This window comes from Mandrillus leucophaeus, unplaced genomic scaffold (assembly GCF_000951045.1).
Source record: "Mandrillus leucophaeus isolate KB7577 unplaced genomic scaffold, Mleu.le_1.0 Scaffold759, whole genome shotgun sequence".
Classification (NCBI taxonomy): Eukaryota; Metazoa; Chordata; class Mammalia; order Primates; family Cercopithecidae; genus Mandrillus; species Mandrillus leucophaeus.
Window position 1 is genome coordinate 247,769 of NW_012108241.1, and position 18,970 is coordinate 266,738.

Sequence of the window (18,970 nt, forward strand, 5' to 3'; positions counted from 1 at the left end):
AAAGACTCTTCCACAAGGGGATTTTTTAAGTGTATCAGAAAAAATAAAAGTTCTGACAATTAACTCAAGAAATTATTGAAAATGTGAATAGACTAATCAGTGTGAAGGAAACTAAGGAATAGTTTGATCAAAGGTCACCAACCAAAATGTTCTCTATCCAGAGAGTTTCACAGATAAACTCCTTTATGTCATCAGGTATCATGTACCTCCTTAGCTCAAAAAAAAAAAGAAACTATTTCAAAGCAGAGGAAAAAGTGCAAAATGTATTTCACAGCAATTAGATGCCCTAATCCCAAATTTACAAAATTAACATTTAAAAAGGAAATTATAAATCAATGTCAATTATAGAAATATGATGCAGAAGCATTAAAAAACCTATGCTACTTTAAAAAATATTACACAGTAGGAGTGATTGAGTTGTTTTTCTTGGAAAAGCAAAGATATCTAATATAAAAGACTTTCAAAATATTATAATAATTCATCCATTTATATGCAAACACACACATACACAAACTCATTGCGATACATGCAGGGTATTCAATCAAGAAAGTCTAAAATCCAAACCTGATACAATCTTGTATGTTTAGAAATAAATATATTATTATTATAGTCAGCTATACTGGCCAAGTCAGCCATGATGCCTGTCCTGCAGAAATTTCCATTCCAGATGATGTCACCCTGTCCATGGTTCTAGCTCAGAAAATGACCATCAATCAGACCATCAGTCTGGTTCTTTGTGAGGTAATCAGGCCTAAGTGTGTCTCACATTGGTGTGTCTTGTACTAAATGCTTGTATTAAAATGCTTGGACAAGTATTAGCCATGGTAAATAGTACGGCCAGTGATCTAGCTCTTTCCAGGACTTGTACAAAAGAATATTATGAGTTCTCTTCTGGAGTAAAAGGAAGGGAGAAAGCATGGCTTAGATATGAAAAGTGAAGCACAGGTACTGATAGCAAAAGAGAAAAATCAGGAGGGCCATGAAAGAAAAAAAAATGAACTTAAAAGTTAATTATTTCACTCAAATTTTCTATAATTTTTAAACACAAGTGGCAGCTTATGTGGTCTTCATCTTAGTTATGGTCTCAGTCTTAGTCTTTTGTTCCTTAAGGCGAAAATCATAAATGATCTCAATCTAAGAGTCCTAATAATTGTGAAGCACTTGGCATTGCTGTGTTAATCAGGAATGCAAGGATGTCCAATAACCAGGAGTATATAATTGCCATGGTGGTTGTTAGCTCTTCCCAACTCAGTAAGTTCTGATAGGAAAAAGAATTCTACACGCTTGCATGTAGAATTAATAAGTAAAAAAGCTTAAATAATATGAAAAACCTTTGAAATTTAAAAACTGAAATATACTGAACTTTATAAAATATTCAGGAAACAAGGACATTTATATCATTATGGGCTTTTTAGACATAATGAAAATGAGAATACTATATGTCAAATTTAAAGTCGGAGTCAAAACCTTACCATTCACATCAGAAAAAAAAGCATATCTATTATTTGAGATAATACACTTATATGCCTTAAAATACTAAGAAACCAGACCCCAAATACACGAGAGCAAATATAAAATTCTAGTGAAGTGAGTAAAAATGTGAAAACCAAAAACCAAAAAGAAAACCCAACACTATACTGCCTCTATGCTGGCAATAATATTTTAAACAGTGTAATTTAAAATGGCAATGCCTAAATATAAACTTAACGTAAAATACCTACTTGAAGAAAATCACAAAATTTCACAATTGGATATAAGGAAAGGGTTGAATTTTTAAAATGTAGGCATAAACTGCTTAAGATTTTATAAAACTGGAGGTTGGACACTAAAGTTTTATTTATATGATTCTGGGTAGTTTCTGCATGCTTAAATGTTTCATGATTAAAAAAGAGAAAATACATTACATTAATAGAATGAGGTAACATTTTTTTCTAAATAGAATATTGATTAAATAAAAACTTAACAAATATCTAAGTATTTTTTTATTTTACAAGTGACAAAAGTGTCAAAGTTTAAGAATAATAAGAAATGTAAGTAGCCAAAAAAGGGAAAAGAAAACCAAATGACAGGAAACTGTGTGCCCAAACATCAAAACCTTACACTTAAGTCATGTGATTTTAAATGGGCAACATGGGGCTGGGTGTGGTGACTCACTCCTGTAACCCTAGCATTTGTGGAGGCCCAGGTGGGCGAATCACCTGAGGTCAGGAGCTTGAGCCCAGCCTGGTCAACATGGCGAAACCCCATCTCTACTAAAAATACAAAAATTAGCTGGGCATGGTGGCATGCACCTGTAATCCCAGCTAGTTGGGAGGCTGAGGCAGGAGAATCACTTGAACCCAGGAGGCAGAGGTTTCAGTGAGCTGAAATCACGCCATTGTACTCCAGCCTGGGTGACAAGAGTGAAATTCCATCTTAAAAAAAAAAAAAAAAAAGACAACATGAGTCAACAAACAAATATATGGATATAGATAGAAGTGTCAAAATGCAAAATGCCAGAGACACACATACACATTAGTATGTGATTAAAAAGTAGTAAAAAGTTGGCGATCACAGATATATGAGACTAGATTAGTTTTTTAAAAAACTATGTGTGCTGGATTTCAATGGACGTTTTTAAATTTAACAGAAATATGCCATAACTGTGTGAAATATAAATGCTAAAATTGAAGCAGAAGCATTCAAAAGACTGTAACAAGAGAAAATGGAGAAATTGTATATTAAAAAAAACCACTGAAAAATATTCCAGCTCCAGATGTATTTTAAAATGTCAAATAACTATTTCCTACACTTAACAAAACTAGTTCAAAGAATATAAAATGCTGAAACTTGACAAATTATTTTAAAATTAGCATACCAGTAATGCCAAATATGCTAAGATGGGAAGAATAAGAGAGACAGAGATGAGAGAGAGAAACATCTTGAACCAGAACATCCTGAACCAGTTAAAAAAAAAATGATAAACTAAAGAGAATTTAATTAATTTATTTATTTTTATTTTTTATTTTTTTGAGAGGGAGTCTCCCTCTGTCACCCAGGCTGGAGTGCAGTGGCGCCATCTTGGCTCACTGCCACCTCCTGCAACCTCTGCCTCCCAGGCCCAAGCAATCCTCATGCCTCAGCCTCCTGAGTAGCTGGGATTATAGGCACCCACCAACATGTCCAGCTAATTTTTGTATTTTTAGAAGAGATGGAGTTTTTACTGTGTTGGCCAGGCTGGTCTCAACACCTGACCTCAAGTGATCCACCCGCCTTGGCCTCCCAAAATGCTGGAATTACAGGTATGAGCCACCATGCCCAGCAAATTTTATTTATTATAATTTATTTTTTTATTTTTATAATTATTATTTTTTGAGACAGAGTCTCTTTCTGTCGCCCAGGCTGGAGTGTGGAGTGCAGTGATGCGATCTCAGTTCACTGCAGCCGCTGCATCCTGTGTTCAAGTGATTCTCCTGCCTAAGCCTCCCGAGAAGCTAGGATTACAGGCATGCACCACCATGCACGGCTAAATGTTGTATTTTTAGTAGAGATGGGGTTTTGCCATGTTGGGCAGGCTGGTCTCAAGCTCCTGACCTCAGGTGATCTGCCCGCCTAGGCCTTACAAAGTGCTGGGATTACAGGCGTGAGCCATGAGCCCGGCCTCTAATTTAAAGTTTAATTTAAGAATTCATGGGTATTTCAAAACTAGACATTCTGCTTTATCATATTTATAAAAGACAAATTCTAAAAATAATATCAGCAAAAATGAAAAGCATTTAATAAAACTGACTAATCATTTTTGAACACATACATATGGTGATATATTGTGTATATATATATTTAAAAAGAAATTCACAGAAAAAAATTAAACATAATACACAATGACTATTTGTTTAACAATAGCTCAAACATATTATATCACCTGATTAAAGCCAGGTGATATAGTTTGGATATTTATCCCCGCCCAGATCTCATGTTGAATTGTAATCCCCAATGTTGAAGGTGGGGCCTAGTGGGAGATATTTGGATGATGGGAGTGGATTCCTCATGAATGGCTTGGGCCATCCCCTTGGTGATAAATGACCTCTTGCTCTGACTTCATACGAGATCTGGACATTTAAAAGTGTGTGGCACCTTCCCCAATATTCCCCTTCTCTCTTGCTCCTGCTCTTGCCATGTGATGTGCCTGATCTCACTTCACCCAAGTAAAAGCTTCCTGAGGCCTCTCCAGAAACCATGCTTCCTGTACAGCCTGCAGGACTGTGAGACAATTAAACCTCTTTTTTTTTTTTTTTTTTAATAAATTACTCAACCTCAGGTATTTCTTTACAGCAACATGAGAACAGTCTAATATACTAGGAAAAGATAAAAATGATTTTTGATTTTTAGCACTATTTAGAAAGTTCTTCCTAATAAAGTATGTATGTCTAGGAAAGATAATGTGAATATCAAGAAAGGAAAGGTAAATCATTATTTGTATATTATACGGGTATATGTTAGGAAAACCTAAGACTATGAACTAATTTTGTAAAAACTACTAGTCGAATTAATAATAAAATTAAGATAACACAGCTGGATGCAAGATATTCCTGCAATACCAAAGCACCCATTTGTTTCTTTATACATTAGCACTAACCAATTAGATACACACATGGAAGAAAACACTCCACTAATAATAGTGATTAAAAAAATGTCAATTCACATGATATTAAATGTAACTGGGTACAGCAAAAATATAAATAAAACTCTTGTGAAAACTTTTTTAAAATGTCTAGAAAATGGAATCCAGAAACTAGTTGGTACAGGAATATTCATTTGAAATGTAATAGAACTTGTGTCAATATACACAAAACTAAGTAAAACATGTTTATGCATTTTTAAGCAATTAAAATATTAGAAACATATCTGGGATTTTTTTAAAGCAAGAAAGAGTATCATAAAAAGTAAACACTTTTATATGACAGAAGGTATCACAAATTGTGTTAAAATTTAATTGATAGGAAATTTTGGTTAAAGATGGAAGACTATACAGAACTCTTTCCAGGAATACCACTAAAATGATATTAAAAGGATCAAAATGAGAGTGAAGACATTTGTTTATAAAGGTGTACAAACAACAATAGTAATATAAGGACCTAATAGTAATAAAATTTAAGAAGTTAGAAAACTTATCTGATAACTGAGAGCTGACTTGAAAGTATTGAATTCCAAATCAGCAATGGATAAATTGGAACTTGATTTGGACTCTATAGCCTCAAAAGACTAGGAATTTGACCATCAAGTAAATCTGAAAAAGGAGTTAAAAGTAGTGTTCAAAACTAGAGAACTAATCGAAAGTGCATCTGTCAATAATTAACCCGTCTATATTAGGGCTCTCCAAAGATACAGAATCAATAGTGTGTGTGTCCGTGTGTGTGTGTGTGTGTGTGTGTGTGTGTGTACTCACATGCATATTAATTTATTTAGGAATTGGCTCACATGATTATGGAGCTTGACAAGTCCCAAGATCTGCAGTCTGCAAGCTGGAGACCCAAGAGAGCCAATGGTGTGGTTCCAGTCCAAAGGGCCTGCTGGCTTTATACCCAAGAAGAGCCAATGTTTTGGTTTTAGTACAATGGCAGGAAAAAACTAATGTCTCAGTGCAAGGCAATCAGGCAGGAGTTTCCTCTTACTCATGGGAATGTCAGCCTTTTATTTTTTTCTACTTGGGACTTTTAACTGATTGGATGGAACTTCATTATTTGGGAAAAGTAAAGCAGAAAATCTCTACACTGGGCACAATTGACCATGGTGCTACCATTTTGAAAATAAAGTGATTAAGGGAAACACTGCTAATGTACTGGTACTGTGACCTTTTAGAATATTTTTTCTATTTTATCCTCAGAATATTGTCAGCCAGGATCATATGATCCAGATAACATTCTCTGAAAACTGCAACCACTCCAAAATTTGAAATAATTTGAGCTATTACTTCTTCAAATATTTTTCTGTCCACTCCCTGCTTTTCTTCCAGGGCTCTAATTATGCATGTGTTAAATGACTTGCAATTGTTCTACAGATCACTTAGTCTCTATTCATTTCTTTTCCATTCTTTTTTTTCTTTCTGTGCTTTGAAGCTATGTCTTCAAGTGAAAACACCTGTATAGCCAGAACAGCGCTCATGAAATAAAATGTTACCTTGTAAAAAAGAAACAAATATTACCAAAACCACCTAGGTCCCTATCATGCCCCACATCTAGCCAATAACCACTCCTAGATGTTGTGAATGTAACACTGCTGAATGCTTGTGGGGGCCGGGATTGTCTTCCCTTCAAATGTGCTGAAGTATGTTTTGGCAGGCAGTAATGTTACCTGTGGATCAGCTTGGTCTTTCTGTGGTTTGTCTTTAAATTTCATTAGGGAAATTCCGGAGTAGACTTTAAGGTTAATTTAACCCTCCTGCTAAGGCAAAACCCTTGTTAGGTCATTAATAAATGGTCTCAGAGCTTAAAGAGGTATCTCTGTTTACACTACATGAAATTGAAATGTCTCCTAGACCTGTGTGAGCTTTAGAATATGTATACCTTGCAGATTCTCAGAAGTCATTCTTTGTCTGAACTTGGGGAGTTCCACTCCATGAATGTCCAAATTAGTAGTTAGCTAAGAACACCAGGAGGCCCCTTATAGATGTCTAGATTATTTTGTTTGCCTAGCTCCTTTCTTTTCAGTACTTTGTGTCTCAAATTTCAACTTCCTGTACCTCTCCGACTCTGGTTGCTGGATCCTCACCATGGTCTCCTTGGAATCTCATTCCTTTCATCACCATTCAGAAATTGCCTCTAGCCAGAAAGCCATGGTGATTGGAAGGCTCACTTCATTTGGTTTTCTTCCCTCGGTCACCATAGTCCCATGCTACTCATCCAGTGTATCAAAACTGTTGGTTTATACATTTTGCCCTTTATAACACTGTTTACTATGGAGCATAAATCCAGTCCAAAGAAATCCAATGATATTCCATCACTGTTAGACGTGAAAATTCTCTTTTCTCTCCAGTTCTCTTTGAATCGCCTTACAATCATGCTAGTTTAATGACTAATCAATTAATTAACTTTTGACACTTTGTATGAGTCACATTTTTAATTTTTTGAAAATTATACTTTTACAAAGTATAAAATTATACTTTTACAAGGTATAGAAAAGTGTTGTTAGGTGTACTTGTTTTCATTAATCATTTTCTCTTAGGAAGGTATGCAGAAGTATTTATGGCTGAAATAATATAAAATGTGGGATATGCCTTAGTCTGCTAGCAAGAAAGTGAAAGAGAAGTGGGGGAAGAAGAGATAAATGAAATAAGGTTTGTCATATGTAGATAATTGTTGAAGCAGGATGATCAATGTATAGGGCCCATCATACTATTTTTTATAACTGAGAATTTCATGAAATAGAGACAGAGATAGAAATGGAGATAGAGAGGGAGAATGGAAGGTGTCAGAGCAAAGGGAGAGACAGAGGGAAACTGACAGCAATGGAAGCCTTATTTTGTACTCCAAATTGATGATATTGAGAATCAAAGAAGTCAGGCTGTATAAGAAAGAATGATAACAAGCATATTAAATATCAAAACCTTGAGGAACCTAAAGACTGCTTCTATTAGATTGTCATTCACTGCTCCAATGCATGAAATGAGGCACCCTTTTTGCAGTGCCTCATATGGTTCTGGAAATAAAAGTGGCTCTAAGTGATATTACATCTCACTGCACACAGGGGTAAAATACTCTGCAAGCCCCTGAGTAATGAATTACTGTCATCTGACAAGAGCCGATATCAATTTAGCACACGCAACCAGAATTTACTGTCCAGATTATAGAAAATTATCATCATTCTCATCCTCTGGCTTCCAGCTGTGAGTCAAACAAAAGAACTAGGTAGCATGAGGGTCATGACCATTAGGCACCTCCTCCAGAGACAAATACAGGTTGCCATCTGCATGATAAAAACTGTTAGGTGAGGTTGAGGAAGTGCTTAGAGCTGAGCTCTAGTACTAAACATTGGGATAAATAGCTTCCCTGAAACATAATTTGCACAGGTGATGCTAAGGTGCTGAAAATACTGAGTCATCAGGAATAAAATGTCATTGCTCACAGCATTTCCCCAAAATAACACTGGAGCACAATTTAAAAAAGGGAGGGGGTGTTTTTCTTAACCTTAAATGCTTAATTATAGATCACTTATCAGAAAACCACATGCATTTCTCTTTCTCTTTTAAAGCAGGGCATTTGCCTGAAGAAATAATTTTGGTTTCTGCACTGGCTTTCACTAGTATCTCCTGCACACATAAAGAATTAGAGAAAAGAATAAAGCACAGAAATAAGGTGAACTTTAAAAACACAATATTCAGACTGTGATAGAATCCAGATTCCATTGCACTTAAGCCCTATGTAGTTTCTTTGCAAAGTCTTCCCTTGTGATCCTTTTTCATAGATTGTTCTGGTGAGAATTCAAAGATTTGGGTCACTTTTTGATCATGAAGTTTCCTTGGGACCACTGCTTAATAAGCCTCTAATTCCCATTATCTGAAGGGATGCTTGGCTACAGTTCTGGCCAACCCCTGATACATTCAGCTAGAGGTGAATCAAAGTTCAAATAGGTTTGCTAAATCTAAGTCACCTTTCTGGAGTGGGTTTGCAAAGTCTTGCTTCTGCAAAATATACAACAGTTTCGAAATTCACTTCCAATACCCTTGTCCTATCAATATCAGTGTTTAGGAAATTCCTTTGCCAAGATTCCAAGGAGAGATATAAATAGAAAATCTGTGTTATTCAATGTTAAATTTCTGTAAGAATTGGTAGCATAAATGAAGGCAACCCAATATTGTGTCAGATACATAACTGGCTCATCAATTTCAAATGTTCCAAGACATTTGCATCCGGAAATTTATGACCTTCTCTTGAAGAATACATGATTCTATGAATAATCCTCAGCATAATTCTGAAGTATGTAGGATCAGGACAAAAACTGGAAAAACTTAGATAAAAGAGAATACCTGGTGGTAAGTAATAAATTACAAAATGTCTATATATTTGTGTGTGTGTGCATGTACTTATATACATGTATGAACATGTATACACACACACATACCTTTAAAGCAGAAACACCATTAGGAAGGTTATTGTACGCACAATTACATAATCTTCCTTTCATAGTACAGCATTCTAGAAAAGTAAGCATGTTAAAGTAAATATATATATATGTATGTGTATTATGGGAATAAGAAAAAACACGAACATAAAACAAAGGAAACAAATAGTTTTCCATTTTCTTCAAATTCCTCCTTGAATTGTATTTGTTTCTGCTTGATTCATTTATGGTTTTCCCAATACAGTTTTTAAAAAAAGGTCCCAATACAATTTTTAATGCCTTTGTCTTATTTGTCCTTCTGTATGGTTTGCAATTTGCAGTTACCGTCAGGTCAGTAACCCATTCATTCAAAGTTATCTTTGTGATGCGTTATTTTTAAGGACCACTATTAAATTAGATATAAGTTATGTTTCAGTAATGGAGGTGACATTTTATTTCTAAAAGATTGAGTAATAACTTATTTTGTGCAGGGTAAGGGATCTTTCCTGTATAGCTTAAAAAATGTACTGCCCCCTGTCCGGGATTTCCCAACCACATGGCAAACAAGGTAAGCGGGAAGGGGCTTTGTGATGGTTCTTCTACATCACAATTCTGTGTTAGGTAATACCTTATGACATTTATTTTATACATATTATATCTAATTTTTTAAGCAATCTGAAAAAAAAAATAGCTATTATTATCCTCACTTCCCTGTAAGAAACCTATAACTCAGATTTAAGTAACTTGCTGCAACCATACTTAAAAACATGTTCAGCTTCTTTATGTGTTTGTCTCTAAAGAACTACCTTTGCAGGGGAAAATACCCAACAAATAGTGAATTTGTCCCAATATCATATGTCACATGGTAGACTATCAAAGGAGAATTTGGTAAAATAATGGCAAATATTAAAGATCCTTAAATCAGCTCATGGTCTACAGAACACTTATAAAGTAATTGTTTCCTTTTTCTGATGAAATGCACATTGAAGTGCTAATTAAATTATGGGCACAATGATTTAGTTTGCTGCCTTTGCTATAATCATTCTCATTCTCATTGTCAATACTGATTGGGATTGTCCTATGATGTTGGGACAGTATGCTAATATCTTGCAACTTAACTAAAGTTATGCAATATATCTAGATCTAGGGAAAATAATCAGATATGAGCCGTAATTACATTTTTTCACTTTAAAGTTTACATTTACATGGGATAGTATAGCATACCATCTGAGAAAGAACAAGGCCATTGTGGTTAGACAGACCTGAATGGCCATGGACAAGTGTTACATCATCATAGTGCAATGTTGTTATAAAACTTAAGAGTTACATGTAGCCTTCAGTATACTGTTGGTTATATAAGATATGCTCAATAAAAGTCTATTGTCATTGTCGTAGCTTCTATCATTATGTAATTTAGAAGGTACATAAGCAGGTAAAGGAACAACCTTTTCATTTCATGCTGACAAGTGGGTAACTCTGTTGTCTTTTTGACACATGAAAGGAGGTTAAAATATTTTCTCTACCTCCAATTTCTAAACACTCCAAAAATTAAATAATTTTATGTTTTGAAAAAGAAGCCTTGAAAAAGCAAAAACCCAAAAGAAATAAACACAGAATGCTAAACCTTCACAACTTTGTATAAAATGTTCTTACAATAAAAATTTTAGCCCAGTGGCCAGATACCTTAAGAGGGCAATGTTTTCATTGCAAAGTGATTAGAGCTTAATGGAGTCTTCTGTGAGTAAATTAGGAAAACAAAAGTGAGGAAGATCATGACCTTACATTTAATTAAACTTCTTCAGGCTGCTAATTCGTCTATAGGTTGATTAATAAAGAGTGGTACTAGCACACTTTCTAAAATATAAACATAGTACTCAATCATGGCATAATCATACAGACAGCTAAAACAGCTTCCCTTCTTCTTAAAATAAATATTGCATTTTAAACAAAGAAAAGTATTGAGTCTAAATCTACCTTAACTTTTCCAAGATAACTGGGCCAAGAATGTAAGAGCAAAATCTCTGGCTTCATCAACAGAATAATGTTCATTCTGAGCTCATCACTTATTAAGTACAAAACTTTGTGTGAACCGCTTAACATTTCTACACATCAGTTTCTAAGCTTACAATGAACTAGTAATACTACCAACCGAATAGGATTAGTGCAAATACTAAAGGGAATAGTTCCTACATGTGCCTTGCACAAAATAAGTGGTCAATAAATTTTAACTTTCATTATATTCAGGTTACACACAAAATACATGACTTAGTAGTACAAGTATCCCATTTCTACAAGTTATTTTTATTGGTTTTTCTTCATGTCAATATTGTATTGCTCTAAAAACAACTTGACAAATAAAAATGACAACAGAGTGAAATCTCTTTCAGGAACAGAATTATACAAATATCAAAGATAAGGGCTCAATATTTAATAAGGAATCAATAATTTGAAGCTCTAAACATACGATATTAACTGCTTTTAAAGATGTTTTCCATTTCTATATAGAGATTTCCACAGTCTTTCCACAAATTGTCAGTGTGACAATTGAGTTCAAAGTATCCTAATTTTCCTTTCTAATGTTTGAACTCATATAATTTGTTCCTAATCCCCACTTTCATTTTTTTCAGTGTTTACTTTGAAATATGAGTATAAAATATCAGAATTTATCTTCTGGGAATAGTAAGTAGAAATATGCCCCTTGAATAATATTTATTTTGTCATACTCCTTTTGTGCTTCCAATTTTTTAAAACTCTAAAAGAAAAAAATAAAGGTAAATGCTTTAGTTTTTTTTTTTTTTTTTTTAAGGTATTTTTGTTAGCTTTGGAAGAAGTAGGAACATCACAAAAGAATGCCTCATCTTCAGGAAAACAGCAAAAGGCAAAAACAGATCATCACTAACAGAAGCTAAATTGCACAGTGGAGTTGAGCTCCTAAGATATAATTGATTCTGCTGGGATAAAAATGGAGTAGGACCAAGATATTGTAACGAGAATCATTTTGTTACTAAAGAAGACCCCTTTCACAATGGGTGCACAGTTTAATCCTAGTGTGATCATTATAGGCTCATTTTCCTTGTTCATGTTCCTGCGATAAAGACCCTGGAAGAAGCACTGGCATTTTAAATTGCTCAGTCTTGCTTGCAGACTTTTTTTTTTTTTCTTTCTTTCTTTGGATTTCCCAAAAAGAAAAAAAATTATTTTCCCATGTTACTAGAAGGATGCTTTGGAGACCAGCACTGTGAATGCACAGAGAATAACAGTGAAGGCAACAATAGATTATCAGAGCATTGACAAAGAAAGAGAAATTACCTGTGGGCATTTGCTCCAAAGTCCCCATTCAGACATGACACACTCATTGGGACACATAAGAGAACAGGACTGGGTTTCCGGGGGAATTTCATCCTGGTTGCACAGGTTGCTATCCACTGCTCCACCTTCGCTATCTGCAGTATTCACACACCTGTAAAGCCAGGTCACAAGATAGCTTGATTATTTAAAACAGTGGAGAGTATATTTAAAACAGTTATGATGTATCACAATAACTGACGATAGTTAAATATAACATAAGACCAGCACAGACACCAAAGAGAACAAAACTTTCCTCCTTTAGTCAGTCAGGCTTTGTGAGCATTAACTCAGTACAGAACCCATTATTCATCAGGGCAAGGGAGAACAATGGAAAGACTAGAGGCAATGGTTGACCTTGGACTAAAGGCAGTGGTTGACCTTGAAGAACTTTATATTTCAAGAGACCTACAATATATTTACTCGGTCCAGCACTGAGTGACTATTCTTTTTATTGTAATGAATCTTGAAGGCTCTCCTTCTCTGAGTAAATCCATCACTTTGTAATAGCTAGAACCTTCCTACTTCCTGTGGCATTCTTAAACCTTTCCCAAACTTCTATCTGATACCATGTACAATTTCCTAAACTTTGTCTCACCCATTTTTAAAGTCATGGCAAAGTAATATGAAAAATAACTGAAGACATATTTTTTCAGGTAACTTCTGCATTTCAGTAAAGAATGTTTCAAATCAAAAAATGAAGGGCAATGAGCAAGTATTTTCACAAAGCAATTAATCACACAGCACAGATGTATGCATCATGGGTGCTTGGCCTACTCTGTGTCAGGTTTTGAGATATGTACTGGCAATAATGAGATAATCACACTATTGTTAAAGATGATGAAGATTCAATGAAATTAAAACCAAAATGTTATACCACTATATGCTTGCTAAAATGGATTAAATTGTAAAAACATGGAAAATATCAAAAGCTGGCAAGAATGCAGAGCAACTGTAATTAATTCTTCTTATTCTGCTGGTGGGAGCATAATCTGTTTTGAAAACTGGTTGGCAATATCTACTAAAGCTAAACTTATACATACTATGTAACCCAACAATTCACTTATACTTCCATAGAAATGCATATAAATGTGTACCAAACCAAAAACCAAAGCCAACTGAAAATGTTCACAGCAGCACTATTCATAATGAACCAAATTGGAAACAGTACAAATGTTCAGCAAGACTATAACCTAAAAATATATTATAGTAAACTAATCAAGTTAAATGCCATAAAATGATGAGAATGAATGAAAGACTATGAGTGACAGTCAAAAATACAATGTTGAACAAAAGAAGCTAGACAGAAAAGAGTACATATGATCCCATTCCAATGAAGTTAATGAACAGGTAATACTAATCTAGGGTGTCAGAAGTCAGAATAGTGGCTACCTTTGAGGAAATGCTTAATGACTGATAGGGACTTAGGTAGTCTTGATAATATTTTGTTTCTTGACCTCTGGGCTGGTTACACAGTTGTGTTCACATTGTTAAAATTAATCCAGCTGTACCCCTATGATGGGGGCATTTCTCTCTATTTATATCACATCCCAAATAGAAATTAATTTTATAATTATTTTTCAAAATTATTTAATAAAGACTTTCTATTGCAAATATCTTTTGCTAGCTGTTGGGATACAAAGTTGTTATTTGTTAGTGATTCATTTAGTCAATATTTTTGATAGCTTGCTACATATTAAGTCCTCACCTGGGTGTTGGGGTACAGAACTGAAATAGAGACAGACATGATCCCTAGTGTTATAAGTATTTTGTTCTAGTGAAAATGATAAAGATGAAGATGAAACTGGCAATGATGATGAAATAAATCATGCCATTTGCTGATCTAGCAATTCAGATACAATGTCAAGGTCAAGAAGTAAGCACTTTAGTAACTGTACGCTAAAGAGCTTTTGGTGCTCCCTAGATCATGCTATGCTAATGAATTATCCTACACTTTAAGAGTTTCTTTCACACACACATTAAAAGTAGAAAGAGATCGAGACCAGCCTGGCTAACACGGTGAAACCTGTCTCTACTAAAAATACAAAAAATTAGCCGGGCGTGGTAGTGGGCGCCTGTAGTCCCAGTTACTCGGGAGGCTGAGGCAGGAGAGTCACGTGAACCTGGGAGGCGGAGCTTGCAGTGAGCCAAGAACACACCACTGCACTCCAGTCTGGGCGACAGAGCGAGACTCTGTCTCAAAAAAAAAAAAAAAAAAGAAAACTCCAGAAACATTTCAAAGTAGTCAATCACATACTGAAAAATAAAACAAGCTTTCTGAGCTGCTAACTCATGAAAAGTTAGATATTGTATGAAAGAGGTTAGCAGAGAATGGCATACAAAAAAGTTGTAAGTAATGCCTTCTAATACAGGGACTTTAATTCTATGGACTTTAATAACGATGGACTTTAAATTCTCCTGCGGCAAAAGTCAATAGTAGAAGGAAAATCCATGGGATAGCTTAAAAGTCCTTTCCTGGACAAATTTTAAAAAAAATAAAAACTGGAAATTGCTTCCCTTACTGCCTGCACACTATCTGCTGATGTTCATTTATTATTTCACTGAGAAAGAAGAGGGAAGACTTCTGGTTAATGAAATCCAGCGAATGTATGTATTAGCCTCCATTCACTCCCAACATGCCACAAAAGCAACAGTAAAGGAATTTGTTACCAAAACAATAATAATAAAAATTATTATTATGGGGAGAGAAAGGCATTACTCCACAAGGACAGAGAACGTGGGGGAGGACAAGTACAAGAAATGGAAAATAGATGGGCTCCTGGTAACTCCTTAGCACATCTGAAAAAGCTGATACTAAACCTTCAAAGGGAAACACCAAAAATAACTCCATTTACAACACAGAACAAAGAAAAAATTCTGGAATTCATGGCACCAAGTACCTCTGGAAATAAGGATGAAAATCAGGCTTAAAAAACTGAAAGATTTATTGAAAGTATGTTTAAGAAGTGCCCAAACCTTTAGATCCTCTCCCCTGGTCCACACAGGTAAGTGATTGTCCATCCCCTCCCCCTGCCGGTGATTGATGGTTTACTATCTGGAGAGGGTCACACAAGGGTCTTTGGACTAGAGAACACCTGGTGCACTTGATGGAGACACCATCCTGTAAACAGAGGCTTAAGTAAAAGTTTACATACTGCAAAAATTACCACAAAGTTGGTGGCTTAAATCATGGAACTGTATTATCTTACAGTTTTGTAGGATGGAAATACAACTTGGGCCTCATGGGCTAACATCAGAGAGTCAGGCATCAGCAGAGCTGCACTCCTAGAGGGGCATCTCTTTCCTTGCCTTTTCCAGGTTCAGGGGCCACTTGTATTCTTTGGGTGACACCCTTCCTCCATCTCCGGAAGCAGCAACACTGCATTTCTTGGTGCCTGGCTTCTATGGTCACATCTTCCTCTCTTTCTTGTCTCCCCTTCCACTCTTAAAAATCCTGTGAATATATTGTTCCCGTTGGACAATCTAAGAAAATCTTCCCATCACAAAGTCCTCGCCTTAATAACATCTGCCAAGTCCCTTTTGCCAAAGGTAGCATATCCATAAAGTCCAGAAATTAGGATGTGGACATCTTTGGTGGGCCATTATTCTGTCTATAACCCCAGCATTCCTGTTTCACTAGGTTTCCAGAATACTGGTTGATATGTTTAGGCTTGGTGTCCCCACCCAAATCTCATCTTGAATTGTAATCCCCAGGTGTTTAGGAAGATACCTCATGGGAAGTGATTGGATTATGGGGGCGATTTCCCCCATGTTGTTCTTGTGATAGTGAGTGAATTTTCACGAGGTCTGATGGTATTATAAATGGTAGTTTTTCCTGCGCTGACGCTCACTCTTTCCTTCCACCATGTGAGAAGATCCAAGCTTGCTTCCCCTTTGCCTTCCACCATGATTGTAAGTTTCCTGAAGCCTCCCCAGTCATGTGGAACTGAGAGTCAACTAAATCTCTTTCTTTTATAAATTAACCAGTCTTGGGTATTTCTTTATAGCAGTGTGAAAATAGACTAATACAGTGGCTGTTAGGATTATCTATTTCACGTATGATTTAATAAGAGACTTTACTGGGTATTCTGACAAGCCCAAGAGTAAAGAATTCAAAATATTTAAATTAAGGGTGTTCCTGAATGAAAATGCAGTTATCCACTACATATCCTGCATCATCAATTTCCTTGACCATCTCCCTTCAGTCATCACCTCACTTTTACTCAAATTCATTGCAAAATTGCTTTAAGGCATTGTCTGTATTTGCTATCTCTACTTCCTCCCCTCCTCTCCTCCTACCTCTTGAACTCACTTGAATCACACTTTCATTACCATTCCAGAGAAACCTTTTAGTGAGATCATCAACAGACTCCCCATTGCCAAACTCAATGGTCAATTCTTATCTCAGTAAACCAAAAAGCATTTGAAACAATTGATTACTATATCTTCTTGAGTAACTCACTTGTCAATCTTCTCATTTTCTTTGTTTTCCTTCTATTCCAGTTTTTTTCTTAGTCTCACTTGTAGAATATTCCTATTCGCTCTAATCTATGAATGTTGGAGTTCCCCGGGACTCAATTTCTTCTCAATACTAAATTTGTAAGCTAATGGTGCCTAAATTTATATTCTAAATGTTTCCTCTGAACTGGACTGTAATAGTTCAGTTGGAAAGCTACTATCACCTCAAATTTAATGTGTTCAAAAGCTAACTTTAGATTTTTATCTCAAACCTGCTTCTAATGTTCCCCAACTCAACAAGTTATGCCATTATTCCTAATGTTGCTCAGGCCACACCATCTAACAGTCATTTCTGAGGCTTCTTTTTTTCCCCACTCTGCAATCATTTTATCAGCAAACCCTGTGTTCTGCACCTTCAGAATATATTTCAAATTTGACTTTCGCATCACCTTCACTTTTACTAAATCGAGTCCAACCATTAACTTCTTTCACCTGGAATTCCGCAACGGCCTCAAAACTGTATCACTCGCTGTTCTACACTGCACTCTAAAACACCTTCCCTATACCACATCCAATAAGGCTCTTTTCAAATGTAAATAAGATGCTGGGCAGGGTGGCTCATGCCTGTAATCCCAGCACTTTGAGAGGCCAAGGGGCAGATCACTTGAGGTCAAGAGTTTGAAACAAGCATGGCCAACATGGTGAAACCCTGTCTCTACTAAAAATACGAAGATTAGCTGGGCACAGTGGTGGGCACCTGTAATCCCAGCTATTTGGGAGGCTGAGGCATGAAGAAAACTGCCTCAACCTGGGAGGCAGAGGCTGCAGTGAGCTGGGATTGCACCACTGCACTCCAACCTGAGCGACGGTGCAAGACTCAGTCACAAAAAATAAAATAAAATAAAATAAAATAAAATGAAATAAAATAAAATAAAAGTAAATATGAGCATGACATTCCCCCACGTCAAAACTTCCATAGCTTCATGTTGCAGTTGGAATAATATCCAGTCTTTATCTTGTTTGAGTACTGATGCTAGTCATATGGGACAGCTTGTTACTCTGTTAATAAGCCAAGAAGGTTCCTGCTTTTTACGCTCCTTGTCACTGGAAATCTCTTTCTAGAGATCTTCATGCTCATTCAGGTCTCTCACTACATTTAGGTTTGTGCTCAAATATTTTGCTGACCATCTTGCCAAAATAATACTCCTGATAACTCCAGTCCAGTTTTGTTTTTCTTTTTGGCATCTTATAGCAAAGACATTTCATTGTATATTAATTGTTCATTTTTTTCTCTATTGCTATTATAACCACATCAGACCAATCAGACTGAATTTTTATGTAACAAAGTTGTGAGTTGTTTCTCTTTTTTTAAATTTCTTTGTTTTTTAATTATACTTTATGTTCCAGGATACATGTGCACAACGTGCAGCTTTGTTACACATGTATACATGTGCCATGTTGGTCTGCTGCACCTATTAACTCGTCATTTACATTAGGTATATCTCCTAATGCTATCCCTCCCCTCTCCCCCCACCCCACAACAGGCCCGGGTGTATGACGTTCTGCTTCCTGTGTCCAAGTGATCTCATTGTTCAATTCCCACCTATGAGTGAGAACATCTGGTGTTTGGTTTTCTGTCCATGTGATAGTTTGCTCAGAATGATGGTTTCCAGCTGCATCCATGTCCCCACAAAGGACACGAACTCATCCTTTTTATGGCTGCATAGTATTCCATGGTGTATATGTGCCACATTTTCTTAATCCAGTCTGTCACTGATGGACATTTGGATTGATTCCAAGTCTTTGCTATTGTGAATAGTGCCACAATAAACATACATGTGCATGTGTCTTTATAGCAGCATGACTTATAATCCTTTGGGTAAATCACCAGTAATGCGATGGCTGGGTCAAATGATATTTCTAGTTCTAGATCCTTGAGTAATTGCCACACTGTCTTCCACAATGGTTGAACTACTTTACAGTCCCACCAACAGTGTAAAAGTGTTCCTGTTTCTCCACATCCTCTCCAGCACCTGTTTTTTCCTGACTTTTTAATGATCGCCATTTTAACTGGTGTGAGATGGTATCTCAT

At 35.9% G+C, this 18,970-nt stretch overlaps 1 protein-coding gene across 1 annotated transcript in view; it reads right to left on the bottom strand.

Annotated features, from left to right (window-relative positions):
• THSD7B (thrombospondin, type I, domain containing 7B) overlaps nucleotides 1-18,970 on the bottom strand; it is a 649,627-nt gene that overhangs the window by 94,154 nt on the left and 536,503 nt on the right. Inside the window, exon 17 of the mRNA XM_011966357.1 lies at nucleotides 12,385-12,535. Coding sequence (XP_011821747.1) covers nucleotides 12,385-12,535 — 151 coding nt within the window. The remainder of the gene's footprint in view (nucleotides 1-12,384; nucleotides 12,536-18,970) is intronic.